Source organism: Mesoplodon mirus (assembly GCF_964341445.2).
Source record: "Mesoplodon mirus genome assembly, chromosome: 3".
Taxonomy (NCBI): domain Eukaryota; kingdom Metazoa; phylum Chordata; class Mammalia; order Artiodactyla; family Ziphiidae; genus Mesoplodon; species Mesoplodon mirus.
Genome location: NC_138978.1, coordinates 108,718,816 through 108,740,652, shown reverse-complemented (window position 1 = coordinate 108,740,652; position 21,837 = coordinate 108,718,816). Strand labels below are relative to the sequence as shown.

The window sequence follows — 21,837 nt, the reverse complement described above, 5'->3', positions numbered from 1 at the left end:
AGAGATCTCACAGCCAAACGATAACCTCAAATCTAGTAACAATCAAAAAAATTATGAGGGCTTCCCTGGTGGCGCAGTGGTTGAGAGTCCGCCTGCCGATGCAGGGGACACGGGTTCGTGCCCCGGTCCGGGAAGATCCCACATGCTGCAGAGCGGCTAAGCCCATGAGCCATGGCTGCTGAGCCTGCGTGTCTGGAGCCTGTGCTCCGTAACGGGAGAGGCCCCAACAGTGAGAGGCCTGCGTACCGCAAAAAAAAAAAAAAAAAAAAAAATTATGATTCATGAAATGTATAAGCTATGGCAAGAAATAGTGATGGCGGCAGGGAAGGTTTGGACCTGGGAACAATAGTTCTTCAACTCGGAAAGTTACAAGTATCAAGTACTATGAGGGAAGTTACGAGTTAAGATAACAGCCAGAAGCAACCGTTACTCTTTCACTGCTGGTAGAAGTTTAAAATGGTACAATCACTCTTGAAAACTGGTCTGGTAGTTTCATATAAATGTAGATTTACACTTAATCGTATGGCCCAGCAATTCTACTCCCAGATTTTTACCCCAAATAAATGAAAACATATGTCCACAAAAAGATCTGAACCAGAATGTTCTTTACATCTTTATTTTCATGCCCAAAACGATGCAACCCAAATGTCTATCCACCAGGAGAATGGATAACAAATTGTGGTATACTCATACACTAGAACACTACTCAGCAAAAATAAAAAAGAATGAATTGCTGAAACACAGCAAAACATGGATGAATCTCAAAGTTATTATGCTGAGTGAAAAAAAGTCCAAAACAAAAGAATATGATTCCAATTATATTAAATTCTAAAACAGGCAAAACTAATCTACAGTGATAGAAATCAAAGCAGGGCTTGCCTTAGAGGGGTTTAGGGGCAGGGATTGACTGGGAAAGCATAAGAGAACTTTCTAGAGTGAAAGAAATATATCTTGATAGGAATGTGGGTTATATGGGTTTATTCAGCTATTACAACTTTTCAAACTGTACACTTAAGATCTGTTCATTTCTCTGTGTGAATTTACTTCAATTTTGAAAAAGAAAAAAAACACAAGCACGAGAAGAAACAGCCACACATTCAAAGAAGGACAACTTGCTTTAACATAAGGTGAGTTTACAGATCAGTAAAGTTACTTTGTAACACTCTTAGTGAAGGCAAATATTGGATTCCATGTTTTGTATTGGGCCTAATATTCAGTTGATGATCAGTGTTGAAATAATGATCACTAGTATCGTGGTCATTTTGTTACGTAGCTGATTTAGCTACTCACCTTTTTTCCTGCCAAAGAGTTGCTAACTAAATCCCCTGTCCATTTTAAGAATATGTGCACATCTGTGCCTAATAAATGAAGATGTCCAACAATCTTCCCAAGACTGAGGTTCTTAGAAGAGAAAGGATCTTAGATCCTCTATCTCAATCCCCTGGATTTTCAATGAAGAAACTGAGGCCCACAAAGGTTGTGAAGGCCCAAAGTCAAGTCACATAGCTGCTGAGAAGTACAGCCTCCAAATGCCCACTTCAATGCTTTTCCCTGGTGTATACACCAACAGCTTCCTAATGTAGCTTCCTAGTGAGCTACAAGATGTAGAGAAGATGACAGACGAAATGCCTTCACAGTGGGCCACCAGCGCCTCTGAATTCACATCCAGGAAGAAACTGACCCCTGCAGCACTTAAGGGTGGTCCAGTCTTAGGATTGGCCCCATCCATCCAACCATTCCTCTGGCCCTCTGGCTCTCCATCCCTATGACTGCCCCAGAGCCAAGGCAGGCTGTGCAGTAGTAAGGACTAAAGGCATTTACTTACCACTGAACAAACCCCACATTCAACCACAACTGCAGCTTTGGCTTCTAAGAGCATCTTGCATGCTCTGAAGAATTCCAATTTCAGTCCATACATCTGCTTATAAATGCACATCTGTCTGTACCCATAGGTACACACAGATACAGGCTTATCTATATCTTTACAGCTGTGTGGGCACACATCAGTTTATCTGGGGCTAAGGCTAGACATGCATATACTTCAAGGGGCTGTGCAAACATGTTTCTGAGTATAGCTCAGATGTTTATTCAAATCAAGTAGACTGTGAGACAGTTGGGACCCAGAGAGAAGAACACACACAATGTTTCAAAAAATTTAATAAATAGTCCATATTTTAAAATTGGATGATTTCACATAAAATCCTAACTTCCAGCTTTTCTTAAATATTGCAAGACCCGGGAACACTTAATTCCTGCATTCCTGCTGTTTCCTTGACAGAGGAAATGCATTCTCCAGGTGCCAGATTCCATCACTCCATGCCACAGCCCTGACACTGACATGCCACACAGATTGCTATTTACTCCCAAGGTAGCCTGATATACTTTTGCCTCTTCTGTGTAACCCAGGGTCTATTTCACTCACCTATGTTTCCCTAGCAGGCATCTAAGTGTACAGCTCCAGGTTTAGTGAGGCTTCGTCTGGGCTGTCCTAACCTCTGAGCTCTTCTTCCCAACATGACTTAGGGTCTCTGGAGAGCGAGTTTCCTTCTCTCTTACACTGTTCTACTTTGGAATGAGTCTCCAGAGCCTGCAGCCTGCAACTTTCCCTTCTCTGCTCTGTCGTCAGCCTTGCTGGCTTCTTTTCAACACCATTCAAAGCAGGCCAACCAATCACACTTCAGAAGAATCCTCAAGCTAGCCAATGGTAGGCCAGGCTGTCCTTAGACCAACAAGAAACCACAGGATATAGATAAACTAATTAACATGCTAGAAAAATAAAGATAAAAACCCAAGAGAACCTATTACAACAAGACTTAGGAAAACATTTACAGAAAAGAGGCTTGATCAAGTGCCAGTGTACTTACAGACTGCCTTTGATCCTTACCTGAGCTTCCTCCGTCCGAGTAGAATCATTTGCCAACAAGGGCTCTCCGGTGGGAGCTTGAATGGTGACAGATTTTTCTGACCCTCTGCCATCTTTATTCCGGGGTGATTTGTGCCTCTCTCTATTTCTTTCCCTGAAAAAAAATAATAAAAGATAATCCGCTAGCACATTTATGCCATGTTAATTAACCCTCATCAAAACATGTTACAGGACTTCCGTGAGCTGCAGTGGTTAAGAATCCACCCACCAACAGAGGGGACACGGGTTCAAGCCCTGGTCCGGGAAGATCCCACATACCGCTGAGCAACTAAGCCCATGTACCACAACTACTGAGACTGCGTGCCACAACTACTGAAGTTCGTGCACCTAGAGCCTGTGCTCTGCAACAAGAGAAGCCACTGCAAAGAAAAGCCTGTGCACTGCAACAAAGTGTACCCCTGCTCGCCGCAAGTAGAGAAAGCCCGTGCGCAGCAACGAAGACCCAACGCAGCCAAAAATAAATTAATTAAATTAAAAAAATACATTGTTAAAAAAAAACGTTATAAATTTCATTTTGAATTTAAGAAACTTCTACACACACACACACACACACACACACACACACACACACCGTGCCAACACCCACCCATCCCACCCCACCCCCAGCAAAGAGTAAGCTGATCTTTACTCCCTACTTACTATTTTCTTTCTGCCACTCCAAGACCCAAAAAAAGACTGTCACATCTTCTCTATCAACAGTGATCATATTTTTTCAAAGCCTAATACTGTGAACTTTAGAGTTTCTGTAGGTAAGGCACATTTCATTGTAAAATTACTGACTTGATTTGATCATAATTCACCTAAACTTATTTTCTAGGACTTTTTTTAATTGGGACAATACAGCAAAATACTTAAGCTTTGGTCTGTCCAAAAAAATCTGGGACACACTGTCACCCTACACCTTTGGACAAGAAGAGAAGAAAGGAAACCCTAAACCAATACAGAGAATCAGTTACTTCTCATTCTTACAAATTCAAAATTAAAAGCTATTCCCATAGATTCTAGATGAACTTAAAGCACCCACAGAAACAGGCAAAAGTTAGAGCAAATGACCCCAAGAGGTACACACACAGAGGTGTGTGTGTGTGTGTGTTTCAGGCTCCCTAAGGAAAGCAGGCTGTTGCATCATTTTACCCCAGATGAACTTCCTGGGTGGTCTTCCAGGGTGATGATGAGTGCACCCTGCTGTGGGTCAATGCTGAAATAAGGAAAGGAATCAAACACTGTGCAAAGCCCAGGGGTCATGACCTGGACATTAACCACCTATGGAGACTGGCACCCCTACCCCCAACTGTGAAGAGTCAACCCAGGAGCCCCACCAAAGGAGCCCCCCAGTGGCCAAGAATAAGTTCCCTCAAACTCCGTCCCACAGGCCGCCCTGACATCAGTCCTCCTTCCTTCACCCATGAGCCCTCCTCCCCGAGGTCTCCCAGGCAGGACAGAAGCCTTGCACACACACACACACACTACAGAGACAGACGGTCAGATTTTGGTTCTGCCCCTACCTGATGTGTGAGCTTGCACAAGTTACTGAACTTGCCAATTAAAGAATGTCGCTCACCAGTGGCTCTAAAAGGATGAAGTCACTAGCCCCTGCAGTTGCTGACCTTCGACACACCCTGAAAGGAGTTCAGGGCAGAGATCAGGAATGAGGCACTCTGTGCTCTGGGAAAACTGGCAGAACAGCCCTTCAGACAGTTAGACATTTTCAGGAGAAAATTTTATGAACCCAATTTCTCGTATCTTCTCATACCTAGAAAAGCACTAAAATCATTAATGGAGACGTCTGCTCCTCGTGACTAGCAGCAACCTTCTACCAAGATGTGTGCCTGGGGGCTTCCCTGGTGGCGCAGTGGTTGAGAGTCCACCTGCCGATGCAGGGGATACGGGTTCATGCCCCGGTCCGGGAAGACCCCACATGCCGTGGAGCGGCTGGGCCCGTGAGCCATGGCTGCTGAGCCTGCGCGTCCAGAGCCTGTGCTCCGCAACAGGAGAGGCCACAGCAGTGAGAGGCCCGCGTACCGCAATAAAAAACAACAACAACCACAAAAAGATGTGTGCCTGCTTGCATGTACCCCATTCATCAAGTCATATATATGCTGACCTCCCCCACTACCTCTTCAGAGCAGTTCCTCAGAGCCATCTGAGAGGCTGTCTCCCAGGCTTTAGTCCTCAGGAAGCCCCAAATAAAAGTGAGCTCACAGCTCTCATGTTGTGTTTTATTTCAGTTGACAAGCGTCTGAAAAACCTCAGTTTCATCATCTATGCAATGGGGATAATGATCTCACCACATAGTCACAGGGATGTGAAATAACTGTGGTTATTATTACTGCTGTTACTATCCACACATGGCAAAGAATGGTGACTTGACTTGGTGAAGCAGTATGTGTTCCTTGGAGACAGATGATAAAGAAGCTTTTAACACACAGTCAAACCCCCTCCCCCTGCACAGCATCCCTCCTATTAACCTACTACTTAGCTAACAAAACCACATGCAGACTTTCTGTGGTCAAACTTCTGCTTTATCAATATCTCCCTAGGATAAGCCCTGGTTAATTCCTTCAAAGGGCAGGGAGGCTTCAGTTGTTCCAGAGACGCTTTCAGTGATACCATCTCTAATCCCTGTAGCGTAATTTATCACTACAATCTATTGCTAAATTAGAGTCCAGAAATAGATGTGTTCTGGTCAACTCTGGTGTTTTATTTTAACTGGGCAACTAAGGAAACAGCTAAGAGATGTTGTTTGTTTATCCAGGGGCGTGTCTCACTGCCAATCACTCCACTCCCCATCCCAATTTAAAGAGCACTTTACCAAGTGCTTTCTTATATTAATCTTGTTCAATCCTAACAATAACCCTAAGTGGTATTATTGTCTGCATTTTATAAATGAGGAAACGGAGGCTCCCAGAGGTTAAGTGACTCCCCAAAGTCGCAGGAAGTGGCAGAGCAGGATGTGACCCCACTGCCTCGATTCAGACCCGCTCGGCTGCACTGATTTGAAGAGCAACTGGAAGATTTTGTAGCATAAGTATTCCTTATGCTCATTCTCACACCCTGAACTTGATGAACTTACCAGAGCTATGGAATCTGCCTTTGAAGCTACTGCTAGAAGTCATGACTGGACCATGACCTTGGAGAACACAAAGCAGTGCACCCAACACTCTGGGCTGCCAAAGACAACCACTTCAAAAGGACTCACTGTGAGAAACAATAAGCAATTTGGGAAAGTTTTCCCATGTGTCTGATCCGTCTTAGAATGAGCTGTTTAGACTAAGTCTGGAATCACTGTTCCCCAGGACCCCACCTTGGCCAGGCCAGACCGAGGCACTCCTCCTCTTACTCTGTTCCCACTTTCTCCAACTGCTCTCACATCTATCACTGTCCTGCCATCTGCCAAGTCACGTGCTCCCCTAACCCATCAGTCTCTTCACTGGTCCCATGGGTCAAATCCTGTGACAGCACAAATTCCACTGGAAATCAAAATTCTTTCACTGAGTGCCAATTCCTGCAGGCTGAACACTACCAGGGCCAGAGTGGGTAGGGAACCACCCAGGGCTGGAAACAGCCTCTCAGGGGCCAGCCATTCCTCGACCCGACCCCAACTGGCCCAGCCTGGCCCTTAAAGGGCCCAACAGTCCCCAAAGGAGAAGCAATCTCTACAGTTCCCCTGGTAACATCACAGGTAAACCATATAAGAGCCTATTACCTGACAACCCCAGGAAGGTTTCTCATCCTCCAAGCCCAAAACCCTAAACCAGTGCTTCTCAAACTTGAATGTGCAGACAAACCACCTGGGGTGCAGATGAAGTACAGATTCACTGGCCCCATCCCCAGAGAAATAGTCCGGAGGGGAGAGACAACAGGAATCTGCCCTTTTCATCAGCACCCCAGGTGATTAGGAGGCAGGTGGTCCAGGAAACTTTGCCCAAGGCTCTCCCACCCAAATGCTCCTGGGGGAGGAGGTTATTGGAGAGACTACTCAGAAATTTCCCTGTTTGTAAAATGCCCTGTATACAGCCGGGGCTCAATAATGGGAGCTGCGAGCGCAGCGCTCAGCTATACAATGTTGCAGTGTACAGTGTGGCTTCTATACTAAAACAGCATTAAGTGGGTGAGGCTGGGAGCAGGACTCAGGACAGCGTGCATCAGGCCCAGAGCCGAGAGCCTTCCATACACTGTCAAGTAAGGGGCCAATGGAAAGCTCACCCTATCAACTCAACGTGGGCTGCATGCTGTGCTGGTCCTTGTCAAGGGAAAAAGACCTGTTGTACAGCTTTTATAAAAATCACTGGTCCTGAATTACTGCTCTGAATTACTGTCTGAGCCCGGACTACATAGAGAAGTCCAACAAAAAGGCTGCCTTCCAAGTGCTTTCCAGCATGCAGAGCTTTGAGGCCAGTATGGCTGCTGCTTCACTGTATCAGTACCCAAACGTTCATCTCCAGAGCTCCAACTGCCGTGATGTCAAGGATGTGCCAAGTACCCTCCAGGAGAGGGCCCGCCAGTGGTGAAGACCATCAGTCCACGGTGTCTAAGAGAAACAGGAGACAGGGAGTAGGCTACCAAACTACTGAAAGGATTTTTCAAACATATGTGAACTTGGTGTTTTTCCAACTCCACCTGAGTTGTCTGGATCACCTACGCATCTTTGCTGGGCAGGTGTGTCAGCCAAAGGAATCCTTGTATCCTCATCTCTGAGCCTGTCTCCATGCATCATCTGCCCATATGAGTAAAGATAAGTCAGGGGTCGGGGGCAAGCAATAACATGCTGGAGGCCTGGGCATGTGTCTGTAACTGCACGTGTGTGAGTGTGTAAATGCTTGTATTCAGGCGATTCTAGAGCTGAGCCCTGGGGGTGCTGCTGTAAAGCCCGTCTCACTCTGACCAGAATCCCCGTCGATTCCTAGACCGTTCCCACTTACAGTCAGCATTTCCTGGGAAGATGATTTTGCCCTCTTTCTGTTGTCTGTCTATTTCTATTTGGGGAAAGCAGCTCCACCAGTTAATCTTCCCTTTCCTTGTCTACCACCGCCCACTACCTGTCCTTTCTCCACCAACTGCGACTGCGGGGGCCTGGCTGCTTCCTCTCGGCACTGCCTGCGGGGGCGGTGCTGGACACAGCACAAACTGACTTGGAACCGGCCTCGGAACAAAAGCACAGATCCCGCTACCGCTCAGGCAGCCTCTTTTGGACAATGCATTTTAGTACATTAGTCACATGGCTTACCCTCCACTCCCTTTTTTCCCTATCAGTTACTCTGCTGCTCTCCACCCAGCACAGCCCAGGGAGGAAAGCATGGCTTCCAAAGGAGGGCTAAATGGGGCCTTAAACCTGAGGGTCCCTACCAACCTCCTAACTTCAGGCAAATAGTGCTGTCTCTCTGCGTCTCAATTGTATCACCTGTTGAACGGGGGTCCCACCTCCCACCGTCCTGGGATAGCTGTGAGGATGGGGGATAATGACCAAGGGTCCTAACACAGGCACTCTCAAACTGGTCATCAACAGTACTGGCAGCCGCTATATTGAACTCAGGGAACTGGTGCTCCCAAACCCAAAGGTTAGGCGAGGTCGGCTGGAGTCTGTGCCGTTTTCCCAGCAAGTTAACTGGATACCCTCTGGAGATGGCAGGTATCACAAAACCAGACCACTAACCTCTTTGTTAGAAAAGAGTCACTTGTCATCTGCTTAGGACCCAGCCAGTCCTCCAAAGATGATCTCGGTGTCATCAGGCATATCAAGTTTGCTGCTCTTCATTATTCCCCTCTGACAGTTCTACTAAGATTCCCAAAGAGCAAGCTCCCTCTCCTTTCCTACTCTGCCGTTCAAATTCCCAACAAATCCCTGAGCAAAGCAGCCCTCAAAGGGACACTCCCGGGTGACAGAGACCCTCTGCTGGGTCCAGGGCACGCCTGTGGGAGGCTACTACTACTCCCCAGTACCACCCTGACAAGGGACTCCTGACACCTACTCTCTATGGATTACAACCTCTGCCCCACAGTCACTATGCCCTACAGGGCTGCCTGTCAGGGAATCCAACTCAGAGGTTGCTGCTTTTCTAAAGATGCCAGGAAGTTCACCTATAAATCTCGAATCTCTCACCCCGAGCTCTTCTGAGCAGGCATTCAGCAACACCCTTGATTAAATTATTCAAGGTCTCAGCTTGTATTATCATTTGCCAAGTACTTTCCGCAGGGGTCCAAGAAGGCCCTCAGAGTTCTGCGTGCTGTTTTCATTGAAAGTTACGGTCTCCTAAAGTTACCACAAGAGCACTGCAGTATCCATTTCTGGGGGCCTCAAGGGGCCTGAGGAAACAGCAGTGCAGAGCAATGACAGTTGGGACACGAGTCTAGATAAAGGAGGCCAGAGGTGGTTCCTCCTCTGAACACTGCAAGGCGTCCCTCTCTACTCATCCCCAAGCACCAAGAGAACCCCAAATTCCCACTCCACTCATCACAGTGTAGGATGGGGAAGCTTGGCACACTGACAAGGGAATTGCTTTTTCCAGTTAAGTTCAAAGATGGGACATTTTTACACAGCTGTTTCTAGTATTTTAGAACAAATCTGATATGTTTACCCGCTGATTGAAATTTGTGATTAAACGTTTCTCACCAGAGGGCTCCTGACTTTCTCAGGATCTGGGCTCTGGCATGTTACTTTACGCCTCACTCAGCAGCCCTCCTTGCTGTTTCCCATGTTGACTAGAAAGCCTTGCCTGGGCTCCAGCACAAGCTCATTTACCTCTTTTCCCCAGATTGTTATGATTATAAGAGCAATACATGAAATTTAGAAAATAAGGAAAGTTAAAAACACACACACACACACACAACTATAATCCCAGTAGTTGCACACCTAGAGACAGGCATGGTCAATCTGTTACCATTCACTGTGTCATAAGAATATATAACCATTACACGTACAAAGTTTTGAATCTTGTTTTCTAGTAACATGGCATCATATATATTTTCTCAAGTCATTAAATAATCTTTGAAAATCCTTCTTTTACACTCATTCCATTTCTACTTTTAATCACAAAATATACACTTGTAAAAGACTGAACAAGTGCAGAAAGATAAAGCATAAATGAAAGTTCCTATCAGTCACCATCCTGTGTAGACCCCTTCCCTGTGGATGACCACTCTGGGCAGCTCGGACTCTATCCTTCCAGATCCCTCTCTGTGTGTATACATCCATACATGCTCACAAATGAATAAATCAATTAGATATCCATATCTTACTGCTGTTTTACAAAACAAAATCCTGCTCTGCATTCAGCTGCTTGTATGGGGAACTGCTCAGTCAGGGAAACACCACTATAATCACCATTCCCAGCCATGGCAGGGCCGTGACCACAGGTGGGCCTTTGAGTGTGGTGCTGAAATGCCAAGGCCATTGGTAGCATTAATACAGCCACTGGTTAGTGACCTACTATGTGCTGTGTTAAATGCTTCACAAGCATAATCTCATTTAGTCCTCTCAACAGCCCTGCTATACCCATTTTACAAATGAGGGCTCTAAGTAAGAGGCAGCGCTGCAATTTTATCAACTGCACTCTTCACCAGTACAGTACCACCTCTTCATTCATTCATTTCCTCACCATTCTGCAGGTCTGTAATACTGCAGGCCTTATGAATACCAGTGCAGACCTGTTCATTCCTCACAGAGGAGAGGAAATTTGGTCCCATCCCCGAGGTCGGAGTTTTCAAAACCCAGGCCTGCTCTCTGGGAAGAGAGTCAGAGAGAAATAAATAAGGCACTAGGCCAATCCTGCCACTTCAGTGGATAAGCCTCAGGCAAATGCATAATGCACAATAAGTCAGCAGCTTTGGGTGAGAAGCAACAGATTAACACTTTGTTTTTTTTTTTTGAACTTTCACTTACATTCTTGGTAAAGCTTTGAGAGAACTGTCTTTGTGAAAAGTACTTAGAAATGAAAAACATTTCCACTGAAGGGAGAAACTTTACTTTAAAATCAATTGTGAGAAATTAAAGTCATCAACTGTAATGGTGGCTAAAAAACGTAAATTGGTGGTGTAGTTTCTCCCCATGCCTGTTAAATGCTCTTAAAGCTCAGCTTCTCATGCACCAGTGGACTGAACCTCCGGCGTCAACTGCCCTGCAGTGGGACTGTTTGAAAGTGAGCCCAGGCAGCCTGAGCAACCTGCAAGTTTCCCCCAAAGGAAAAGTGGAACAAGCAGTAGCTTACATACCCTTGTCTGTGAGATTTTTTCGAATGACTAGAATAGTAAGAATATCCAGAATACGTGGATTCGGTATCCATAGCAATGGAGAGCTTGCTCTTGCTGAAGGAGCAGGTGCTGTTTCTCCTTAGAGGTAGAGAATCTCACCTACTGGACTCCTCCTCAGACCTCAAAGGGCCTGGGAATCAAGGACTTACTCTTCGGCAGGAACGAATTCTGGGAAAACAGAGGAAAAAAAAAGATATCAACCTTCAAAGCCAAACCCAAGGGGCCAGAAGATACGTGACAGTAGCAACCTCCTCTCTGGGGTCTCTATGATGGAACAAGGGAGCAAGAGTGAGGCTCCTGAGTGCTAAATGCGCCACTCAGGCAGCAGCCAGCTTGCCCAGGTGTCTGGGAGGGGGACAGGTGGGTGCCGGGCAAGCCCAACCCTCCCCCCACCCCCCACCGCAGCAGCGGGAAACCGGAGGTGGGAGAGACCTGGCCCTTGGCCATCTCCCAGACACAGCCCGGCCTTCCTGGCAGCCCTAGACACCGTGCCCAGCTCCCACTGCCAGTGTGCTGGTTACAAAACAATACCCAGGGAAGCAGCTTTTAAGGGATTTGCTCAGAGTTTCCGAAAGCCACTGGGGGGAAAAAAAAAACGTTCTCAATCTCTTCAATCCAGGAATCCAAACTCCTGAGAATTTACCTCAGGGAACTAATCTCTTTTTTTAAAAGAAAAACTATTATTAGCACATTGTCTAAAATAGTGAAAAGCAAGAAACACTCTCAATGCCTCCCAAACAGAGGACTAGCTCAGGGAAACATGATTCATTCACCCAAAGAAACATCATAGAGCTCTTTAAAATGATAATTATGAAGAACAGAAATTTGTATGATATAGGGATAAATTTAAAAAGCAGGCTACATACAGCATTGCAGATAGACGCTGAAATCTACATTCCAGTTACAATCACATAAAATCACTTATGTAAGGACAAGGAGGACAGAACATCAGAAAATGAAAGCAGGTGATTTATTAGCTGCAGGTTCCCGGGTCTTTTCCCACATTTTCATTAAATATTGCTATGCAATAAAAATAAATTGGAAATGTTTCCAAGTACATTCCTGAGCCCCACATGCTAAACCTTTACTTCGAGTGAAAGGAGTTCTGCACCCCTTGCCCCAGAGCTGGTCTCCACCCCACAGGGCTCCTCCTTCCAGCGCCCCTGGAAGCTGACACTGCAAACAGAGCCAGTGAGATCAGTGTGAAGAAAAAACAAAGAAGCTGCAAATGCCATACCTCTACCCCCACTGGGAGGAGGCCAAGGCTCCTGAGCAATGACCCACCAGCCTGGAGGGAATCACCCACAAACCACCACTAGCCAACACAGTCCGAGCCTCAGTACCACCTAGGTTGTGTTTGCCCTTGTCATTCATTACCTAGGGTCTGTCACCTAGGGCTAGCTAGCCTCCCTTGTCCTGATGTCCTGACTCATTATTTCATGTCTGCTCTCCTGCATGAGCCCAAGGTGAGAAGTGGGGAGACCCGGGGTCTAGCCAGGGCTGCTCACTGTCAAGTACAACCTGGGATAAGTCACCTGCCTTCTTGAGCCTCGGTTTCCTCATTTGTCAAATGGGGGTAAACCCACCAGCCATGGACTTCACAGGGTTGATCTGGAGATATAAGCTGATATAGTATTAGGAGCTGGGTTCCAATCCCAGGCTTTACTCACCTGTTAGCTATACGACCTCAGTCAAATTATTAAATCTCTCTGAACCCACATCGCATGAATAAAAAGGCTCATGCGAGAAACACACAAGCTACAACTGTGACCACTCCCAGCACCAGCTCCGATACGCTGGATAAGGGGCATTTGGGGTTATCAAGACTCCCGTGACCAGTCCCCAACCTAGAGGCTCTCCTTGTCTCTCTCAGTAAGAGAAAGGCATGGAAAGGAGCAAGGCAGAGTGGGTGCCCATGCTCACCTCCCCACCTGAGGCTCACCTGCGGCCAGACAGCGCTGGGCTTGCATCCCAGTGCAGTCCAGGGCTTGCTAACTAGCTGTGTCCCCCTCGGAGCCTCAGGTCTCGTCATCCGTAAAATGGAAATAAAGCAGCCTATTTCGTGGGGTGACTGTAAAGAATCAAATGTGGAAAAAACCCCACTGTAGGCATTTTAAAAACATGTTAGTTTTGCTCTTGGACCTTCCCCCACTTTTCCAGAAGACTTTAAGAGCCGGCTCGTCTTTTTTTTTCTCCTTACTCTTCCTCCCAGCATGTTCACTAGCAATTCCAATGAGCTTTCAGCACCTTAGACTCTCACTTCCTTTCTGCTCTGGGCTATGCTGCGTGTTCTTCTCCATACCTGGCAGACGCCAGCCTCAGGAGGTGAGCCAAGATCTCCAGACCTGCCCTGAATGAGCCTCTTTCCCCAAAGGCCCTTCACCCAGCTCTCTGCTGACCTGCAGGTTCCAACACCCGGCTGCCTGGCCCAGAAACCTGACTGCTGTCTTCTACACCCAGAATTGACCATCCACAACATCTATACTTTTTTCTGCCCTCCAACCCATTAACTCTCGATTCTCTTTTCCATCCCAGCTTCTAGCTATTTCTGGCTAAATGCTGCTGGGGTGTCTCAGAGGCAGGTGGCCCAGGCCCCGAAGACCTGGGCTGATCCTATTCATGCTCCCCGGCCGTGACACTGTGGGGCAGACACTTACCTCTCTGAGCTTATCCCCCCACCCTCCCACCCCCCCCAACACCCCCATAAAATGAGGCCATTTAATATGATCTCTTCCTACGGTTGCTGTTAAGCATTAAAGGAAGCTCCCAAAATAAAGCCTCTGGCACAGGCTAATGCAAATTTCATTCCCCTACTGCAAGAGGACGTCATCCTTAGTCCTCATTAAAACCTCCGGCCGTCCGTTAAGGCAACTCCAGGCATGTCCCTCAAAGGAAATCACGGGCTCCCAAGTGCTGTTTGGGGGAAAGCTTTACCTCCACTCTACCAGCTGCCCTTGTCTGGTTTCTCTCTCACAATTCCTAACTATACTTATCAAAGGGGTGGTTTGCATATGCTGCCATTCCCTCCCTCTTGTCACCCCAATCCTCCATCTTTTTTTTTTTTTTTTTTTTTTTTTTTTTTTTTTTGTGGTACGCGGGCCTCTCACTGTTCTGGCCTCTCCCGTTGCGGAGCACAGGCTCCAGACGCACAGGCTCAGTGGCCATGGCTCACGGGCCCAGCCACTCCGCGGCATGTGGGATCCTCCTGGACCGGGGCACGAACCCGTGTCCCCTGCATTAGCAGGCGGACTCTCAACCACTGCGCCACCAGGGAGGCCCCAATCCTCCATCTTTGACACTCCATTGAAACAGCGTTAAGTTGGCCAGAGATTGCCAGGAGCCAAATCCAAAGGTCCCATCCTTGTCCTCCTTCCCTCAGACCTTCTTAACCCATGTATTCATTCATCCGCCTCCACATTTAGTGGGGCTATGAGAGACCTGCTAGGCGAAGCTAGGTTACACCGATGACAATGGCACACAGCACACGGCTGCCCTCGCGGAGCTCTCTGCTGCCTGTCCTCCTCCGATTTGATGGTGTTTATGCTACTCCTCCTCCAACAGTCCTTTCCCTCTCCCCCATCAAGTTATCTTTTAAGACTCAAAACTCACCCATTATTCTCCTCCGTCCATGGATTTACTCTAGGATAAGCTCCATGGAGACAGGAGCTACTGTTTACCTACCCCAGGATACACTGAACATAAGAGGTACCCAACAAATACTTACTGAAAGGATAAATCCCCAATGCACATTTCCTACTCAGATGCCTCTTGCTCCGCTTGGGATTATCATCACCCCCGCAATGCTCTCTGGTGCCCCGGACTGTTCTTTTCAATTCCCTCCACTGGCGCCATACAAACATCCTACTGACCCTATACAGCCAACCCAGCACCATTTTCACAACTCTCTCCCCCCTTCAGCCCACACATTCTACTGTCACTAAGTGCCCTCTGTCCCCTGGGATCCACCCCTCACTCTCCCATTTCTCAGGCCACCCACTTCCTCCAGGCTCCAAGGACACAGGGCTAAACTATTACAAAGCTTGCAGGTTTCCTCACAGAATTCAGTCTCTAGAGGGTTTGGGCCCCTTCTGGGTCACACTGTCTCTATCAGAGCTATCAATTCTTGTCCAAGATCTCAGTGAGGATTAAGAAGCAGCAACCAGAGGCAGACGGACAAAATCCAGAGCGAACTCATCTCAAAAGCCAATGGAAGAGTTTTGACAGAGTTAACAGAAAAACACATCCTGAAGCTTATCATTGCAGCAGTACATTTACAAGATAGTTCCCTTGTATGCACAAGAAATTAGCCGAACTCAGATAAGGTCAGAGGGAGGCCTTATCAGGAAGATAATAAAGTAAAGAAAAGGAATCAGGTTCTCTGGGTAATAAACTGATAGGCTGCTGCACTGGCTTGAATAGGATAGGGTCATATAAAGGTGTCAATGTGGATCCTGGAATCTGGAACTATCTGTCTATCACACTGACCCCTGACATGACCCAGACTGTGCCTGGCTCTGGCTGGGCAGCTGCCAGAGTGATCTTTCAAGTCACGACGTGGACGTCACTTCCCTGCTTAAAACCCCTCCACGGTGTTCCGCTGCACTGCAAATAAAACTCAAAATCCTTCACTTGGTCTGCCAGGCCCTGCCCACCTCTCCAGCTGGGCTTTCCTTCTCTACCCGAGGTTCTCTAAGGCACCCGGCTCTCTGCAGCCTCAGTATATCTGCTCTACTCACTCTTCACCCACCTCCTTTTGCCCAATTCCTACTCATCCCTCTCAGCTGAAATACAGCTTCTTTCAAGGGCCTTTCCGGTCCTCCGGCCTCAACTGGCCCTTTCCCAGCTTCCTGTACTTCTTGATATCCCAATTTCCAATTACACAGGGACTGGCTCCTGTAGAGACAGTAAGCTCCACAAGGGCAGGGGCCTCTTTCATTACCCTCTCTCCAGCTCCTGGAGCACAACAGGCTCTCTGTAAATGTGTGCTGAATAAAGGAAGGGTTTAGGTGGCAGATCTCGGGATGTGGAGCCCATAGGTTCACTGTGGAAGAAACCTTAGAGGTCGTCTATTTTAAATCCTCCGTTTTACAACCGAAGAAAAAGATGCAGAGATTACATTCCACAGTGATATCCGAACCAGCAAGAGTGGAGCTGCTCTGCTGCTTGCACAAGTCTCACTCAGCGGCAAAGGTTATATGCCAGACACAGTAAGAACTGGCATCAGTCTCTGCCACCCCCTGTCCTCCTGTCATTTATCCCTTCCGGGCTGCAAGCAAACACCAGGATAGGGCTAGAGCTTGTCAAATCACATCTCATGAAGGTCAGAGGGCAGTGTTGAGACAGGTGCAAGAGCACTTTTGACTAAGTGGCAGCATCTTAAATCTGGAATTCCCCAGCAAAAATGTCAGAGACCCTCCTTCACCGCCCCCCCTTTATTAAAAGCAAAGTGGGGATCAGAGGCCTCGAAGAGAATCTGCCCCTAGTCACATTCACTCACATAAAATATACCTGACTCCTACTTGAAAGGAAAACACAGTGTTCAGAAAATCATATGAGGGAAATAATATGTTATGGTAATGACAGTGGTAAACATAAGCTAACCTTCTCAGAAAGGAGATTATAAAAATGTCAACAGCTCTGCCTAGAGCTATTAAGGGAACTTGGGTTGGAGGGTAGAAAGTTACCTTGCAAGGGGTACAGAGACACACGCTGAATTTAAAGAGCCATTCTACTCCTTCTGCAGTGGATGTATTTCCAAGGGAAGCAACTGTGTTTACATATACTGTGCACATCACTTTGAATATTTGATTTTTATCATATATATAATTCTAAAGGGTTTATACCGTTTATTATTTTTATTGTTTTCAAGCTAACATTTTCCTCAAGCTACCCATTTTTAATTATGTGGCACTCAAGGGGAAAAGGATAATTTAGATAATTTTGTTTAGTCAACTTTTCTTCTACAGGGGACAAGCAATGAGCACAGGTTTTGAAGTTAGATTGTCACTGTTCAAATCCTGGCTCTGCTACTTATCAGCTGTGTGACCTCAGATTAATTACTTAACCTTTCTGTGCCTGTTTCCCTAATTATAACAACAGAATTATATTTTGCTTACCTTATAGGCTCAAGGTGGGTTAAATGAGATCATTCATAATCATTCAGACTAATGCCTAGCACACGGTAAGCACTCACAACTGGTAAGCATTATTACTATTTAGTAAAGTTAAATTCCTTCCATTGGAAAGAATACCTTTGTGAGGCCCATGACTTATGTATCCTTTTCATTAAACTTATGTACTTTTTTTGGTCTATGTGAGTCTACCTTTAATGAATCCCATTAGCTATAGTTAACTAATTTATTGATTTCCATTCTTTTCCTTGCAGGCCTTCTTTTACCATCCCCAGGTTAGAAGTGAGTATCGGAGAAAGCTCTGTGTGTTTTATTGGGTTTATCTGGAGGACCTCAGGGTTGTAAGGGAGGATGGGAAGAAGTATTTTGCTGAACTTGTGGTCTATAAACCATAACACATCATCCAGTCCACTGATGTGGGGATCAGAGGGATTGTGGCATTTGCAACAAACCCAGTGATTCTTTCATTACAACAGTGCTCTTATAAATGAGTGATTCCGGGCCACTATTCACAAGAAAAGAAAATGTCAACCTCATTTTACCTGTCTTGCCAATGATTTCAGCTCACCTTCCCAGAATATCTCCTCTTGGCTCCAGTCATCAATTACCTCTGAAACACCCTTAACAGCTGGGTATAGATTTCCAAAAGCTGTGAATGGTTAATGTGTCTGGAGTTCTTACGATGCATATTTGTTTTCAAGTGACGCCCCCTTGTCCCCTGCCAGATTTTTAAGCTTCGGAAAAGTAAATTTCATAAGTACTACCTCCCCTGTAAATTCCATGATGCCGGGTCCAATGACTGCTGTCCAATAAGTGGTATTCAGAAGGATACCAATGACAGACCTCATCTGAACATACATGCACCTTTTCATCAGGCTTCAGGTGAGGCCAAAGCCACTACTAGAAACATGGTCCAGCCCCACGTCCACCTAATCCTGTCTTGTCCACCTTCTGGAAAATGGCACAGCACGATGCCCATACACAGCTAGTCCCCTAGCCACAGCTAGTTCACTTTATAGAGAGAGAAGGGCCATAATAATCTAATGGATCACAGTTAATCGAGTGCTTCACATGTATTAGGAACTGTTTTAAGTCATTTGCATAAAATATCTCACTTAATCCTCAGAATACGCCTTATATGGGAGAAAAAATATGAATTTCATGTTACAGTTAAGAAAACCAAGGTGGCATACCTGTTAAGTGCTGGAGCCGGGCCTTGAACTCTGAGAGTCTAATGCCAGAACCTGTACCCTTGACTATGGAAACTATATAACAATGTAGCAATTACCAGACTTGTTTATTTACAGAGAGGAGGGGAGGCAACAATCACAAATTGTCCCAAACCACACATAACCCACAAAGAATTCTGCAATTTCAACTCCTACTCACAGGTTCAGTGTCCCAAGCATTGTGGGGAGTCCAAAAGAAAAGAAATGAATCTGAAATAGTTCTAACTCCAAGGAGCTCACAGCCTAAAGGTAGAGCCTGCCTATTAAAATACAATGTGATAAGTGCCCACTCAACCCAAATGCTGCTGAGGTCTGGGATAACAAACAGGGTGTGTGTTTGTGTGTGTTGGGGGCTGGAGGGGAGAATACCTTCCTCACTCAACATTTGTTTATTCTCCAGTGGACCAGGGTGACCTGGCATTGCTTCACGGTCAGGAAACCTTCCCTTACGGTTTCATCCCTTTGCTCAAGTACACAAGGCAATGAAAATGTGTTGCCTGGCAAGCAGTCCTTACAAATATGCCATTCTCAGAATTCTCCCATTTTACTTACAAATTAAGTTGCAACCAAGTCACACTGCCAACACTGTAACAGTGAATATTTCACCCTACCTGTTTCACTAATTATATTGAGAGACACCAAAGTCTGGGAATGCTAAATGCTTATGGATAGGTGAAGAGTGTTATTCCTTTGAACTGGAGAGTAAACAGTTTTCTCCCACAAATCAAAGCCCCAACTATATCACATTGATTTAATTCAACTCTAAAAACTCTAATTAGTGGTTACATAAAATGACTAATTACATCTCCCTGGATTCAGACAGTTTCTGCCATCTCACTTAAAGAGACTAGGAGCTGTGTAATCAAACCCACCCACTGGAAGGAGAATGCTAATTAGCATTGTTGATTGGTGACACAAGTTATAATATTTTTCAGCAACCCTGTAAAATTTATAAACACATCAGTGAAAATGCCAGATTCTTTACAGCTTGCTAACTTTTGGAATATTTGTCTAAAAATACATGCATTTCCAATCACAGCCCCCCAAAAGGGGTTTAACAAAATGCACGTGCCAGCCACAAAATCATCATAATAAAGAGCTCTAACATCTCTTAACAAGCGGCTAAACGAGCTCACAACACCTTCTTGGGGTGGGCTTTATACCTGGTTTGAAGCTGTGAAAACTGCCACAGGTTTCTCGGCTCCAAGTCTCACTAGCTCATCTCCGGGCCGCCAGGCCGCGGCTCCGCCCCACTCCTGCCTCCGCCACCGACGCGTTTAAATTTTTATAAAGCTTCACACTTCCCCGGACACGTTTGCTTGGGGCAGTTTAAAGCCTGCAGGAGGAAATGAGGTCCTGCCCGTGGCGAAGACTGCCCCAAGGCGGTGAGGTTGCCTCCAACCGGGACGCCTCGGGCAGAGACTAGCCGGACGCCTCCTGCTCCACCCCGGCGTTTTTGAAAGTAAACTCCTACCTGCCTGTTGCGCTCTCCGATGCGCAACCGGACTCGCCCCCCGCCCGCCTCCAGGGCCAGCTCCCTTTTGTAAGCGAGGTGGGAACACAGGCCAGCTCTGTGCCGGTTTCTGGCCCAGGGTCGGGCGGGCCCCCGGGCGCGGGCTGTTCCCGGGTCGAGCCCCGCGGCGGGGTGGGAACCACGGAGCGCGCCCGGCTCCCGGGGTGCGCAGGGCGGTCCGGCCCCAGCCCCGCAGGGCCGGTGTCTCAGCGCGGGTGCCTACAGGAACCCTCGGCCACTCCCTGCCGGCCGGGGCGCGCACCCCAAAGTGCAGCCAGGGGAGAAGCGAGCGTCCGAGGCGTGGGGAGGAAATGCCCGGACCGAGGAAGTGGGGTGCGCGGGGAGCGCGGCCCCGGGGAGGGAGGGGCGCACCTCGCGGGGATGGGAGAGGAGTGGGGTCCCGGGAAGCACGGCTCGGGCTATGGACCGCGGGAGGGAAGGAGGCTCCTGGCCAGAGGCGGGAGGAGGGCAGTGAACCGGGGTCTGAGTCCGGGGTGGGGCTGCGGGAGGAGGACTCAGGGGCTCGCGGGTCCGGGTGGGGGCGTCTCCCCGCGGGAGGTCTGCACCCCGCGCCCGCCGCCCCGCCGCGCCCGGCCTGCGGCGGGACTCACCTCCTCGCCGGCCGTGCGGGCTCCGCGGCCCGCGGTCTCGGCTCGCAGCGGCCCCGACTCTGCGGCCTGCACTGGGCTCCTGTAGAGGCAGAGCCCCGCCGCCGCCGCCGCTGCACTGCTGCTTTCCGCTTCCTGTCCCGGCGCCGCCCCGCAGCCCGAGCCCAGCCCTGCGAGCCCGGCGCGGCCGCGAGCCAAGAGCAGCGAGCGCGGCCGGCCCAGCCGAGGGCCCGGCCCACCTGCAGCGCAGGGCGGGGCCCAACGGCGTCTCCCCCGAACCCTCAGGCTCAACGCGCCCCGGACACACACACACACACTCAAACACACATACCGACTCACACGCACACACACGCAGGCACACTCGTACCCACACAGACCCTAGGGGCTGACCACACACACACACACACATCCACACATCACAAACACATGGTCAGGGATTACCCCCCCAGCACCCCAACATACTTGCACGCTCAAGCTTACACACTCATGCACACACAGACTCACAATCATGCACAAAATTCAAGCCTGTCTGCCCCCACTGGAGCCCCAAAACACATTTGCCCAGCAGCCCAGGGACTAACCCCCCCCGACACACACACTCTCAAATACACATATTCCAAGAACCAGCCCACAAATGTCCATATATACCCACACCTCAACCCACATACACAGTCACCCTTAAACTCACATGCAGCTCAGGAAATGACCCCACATATAACCATGCACACCTAGACCCCCATAGGCCCCCAAAGTTGACCCTACCCCTCCTCCTCCCTTTAACAGCGTGGTCGCTGCCCCCCCAACCCCAGTATCCTAGAAGTTACTAGAAGAGCACACCCCTGAAGGCAGGCAGCCCCAGGTTCCAATCCTGATTCAACCAGGTCTGCTTCTAAGTCTTTGTTTCCCTGTCTGAAAAGCAGAGAGGAAGATAAAGCCAGCCTTTGCAGGATAGCGGTGAGGATTATGAAAAGTGGCTGGTGCCCAGTAGACACTGAACAGTTGCCAACTATTCATGTGAATATTTACACTCTTCTTACTTAGCTGTCTTGTGTGGGTGAATAGGGTTAGGGATCCATGTGGAGAGTCTGGAGTCTGGCTGGGACCCAAAGCAGCTTACATGGCAGCGCTGCCCAGTAGAGGTGGTGTATAATGAAGTAGTGTGGGCAGTGGGGTGGGGAAACATACC

The 21,837-nt window shown here is 47.9% G+C and overlaps 1 protein-coding gene across 2 annotated transcripts in view; it reads right to left on the bottom strand.

The window, feature by feature from the left end:
• The window catches only part of VANGL1 (VANGL planar cell polarity protein 1), a 49,612-nt gene extending 28,850 nt beyond the window's left edge, over positions 1 to 20,762 (bottom strand). Inside the window, exons 1-3 of one of the 2 annotated variants that reach the window (XM_082616471.1) lie at positions 20,655 to 20,762; positions 11,132 to 11,338; positions 2,885 to 3,017 (exon numbers count right to left, since the gene is read on the bottom strand). In XM_082616471.1, the coding sequence (XP_082472597.1) occupies positions 2,885 to 3,017; positions 11,132 to 11,202 (204 nt within the window). In that variant the 5' untranslated portion in view covers positions 11,203 to 11,338; positions 20,655 to 20,762. Of the gene's footprint in view, positions 1 to 2,884; positions 3,018 to 11,131; positions 11,339 to 13,112; positions 13,217 to 20,654 lie in introns of those variants that run through there. The other variant, XM_082616472.1, reaches the window with a different exon arrangement.
• Between the last annotated feature and the right edge of the window lie 1,075 nt (positions 20,763 to 21,837).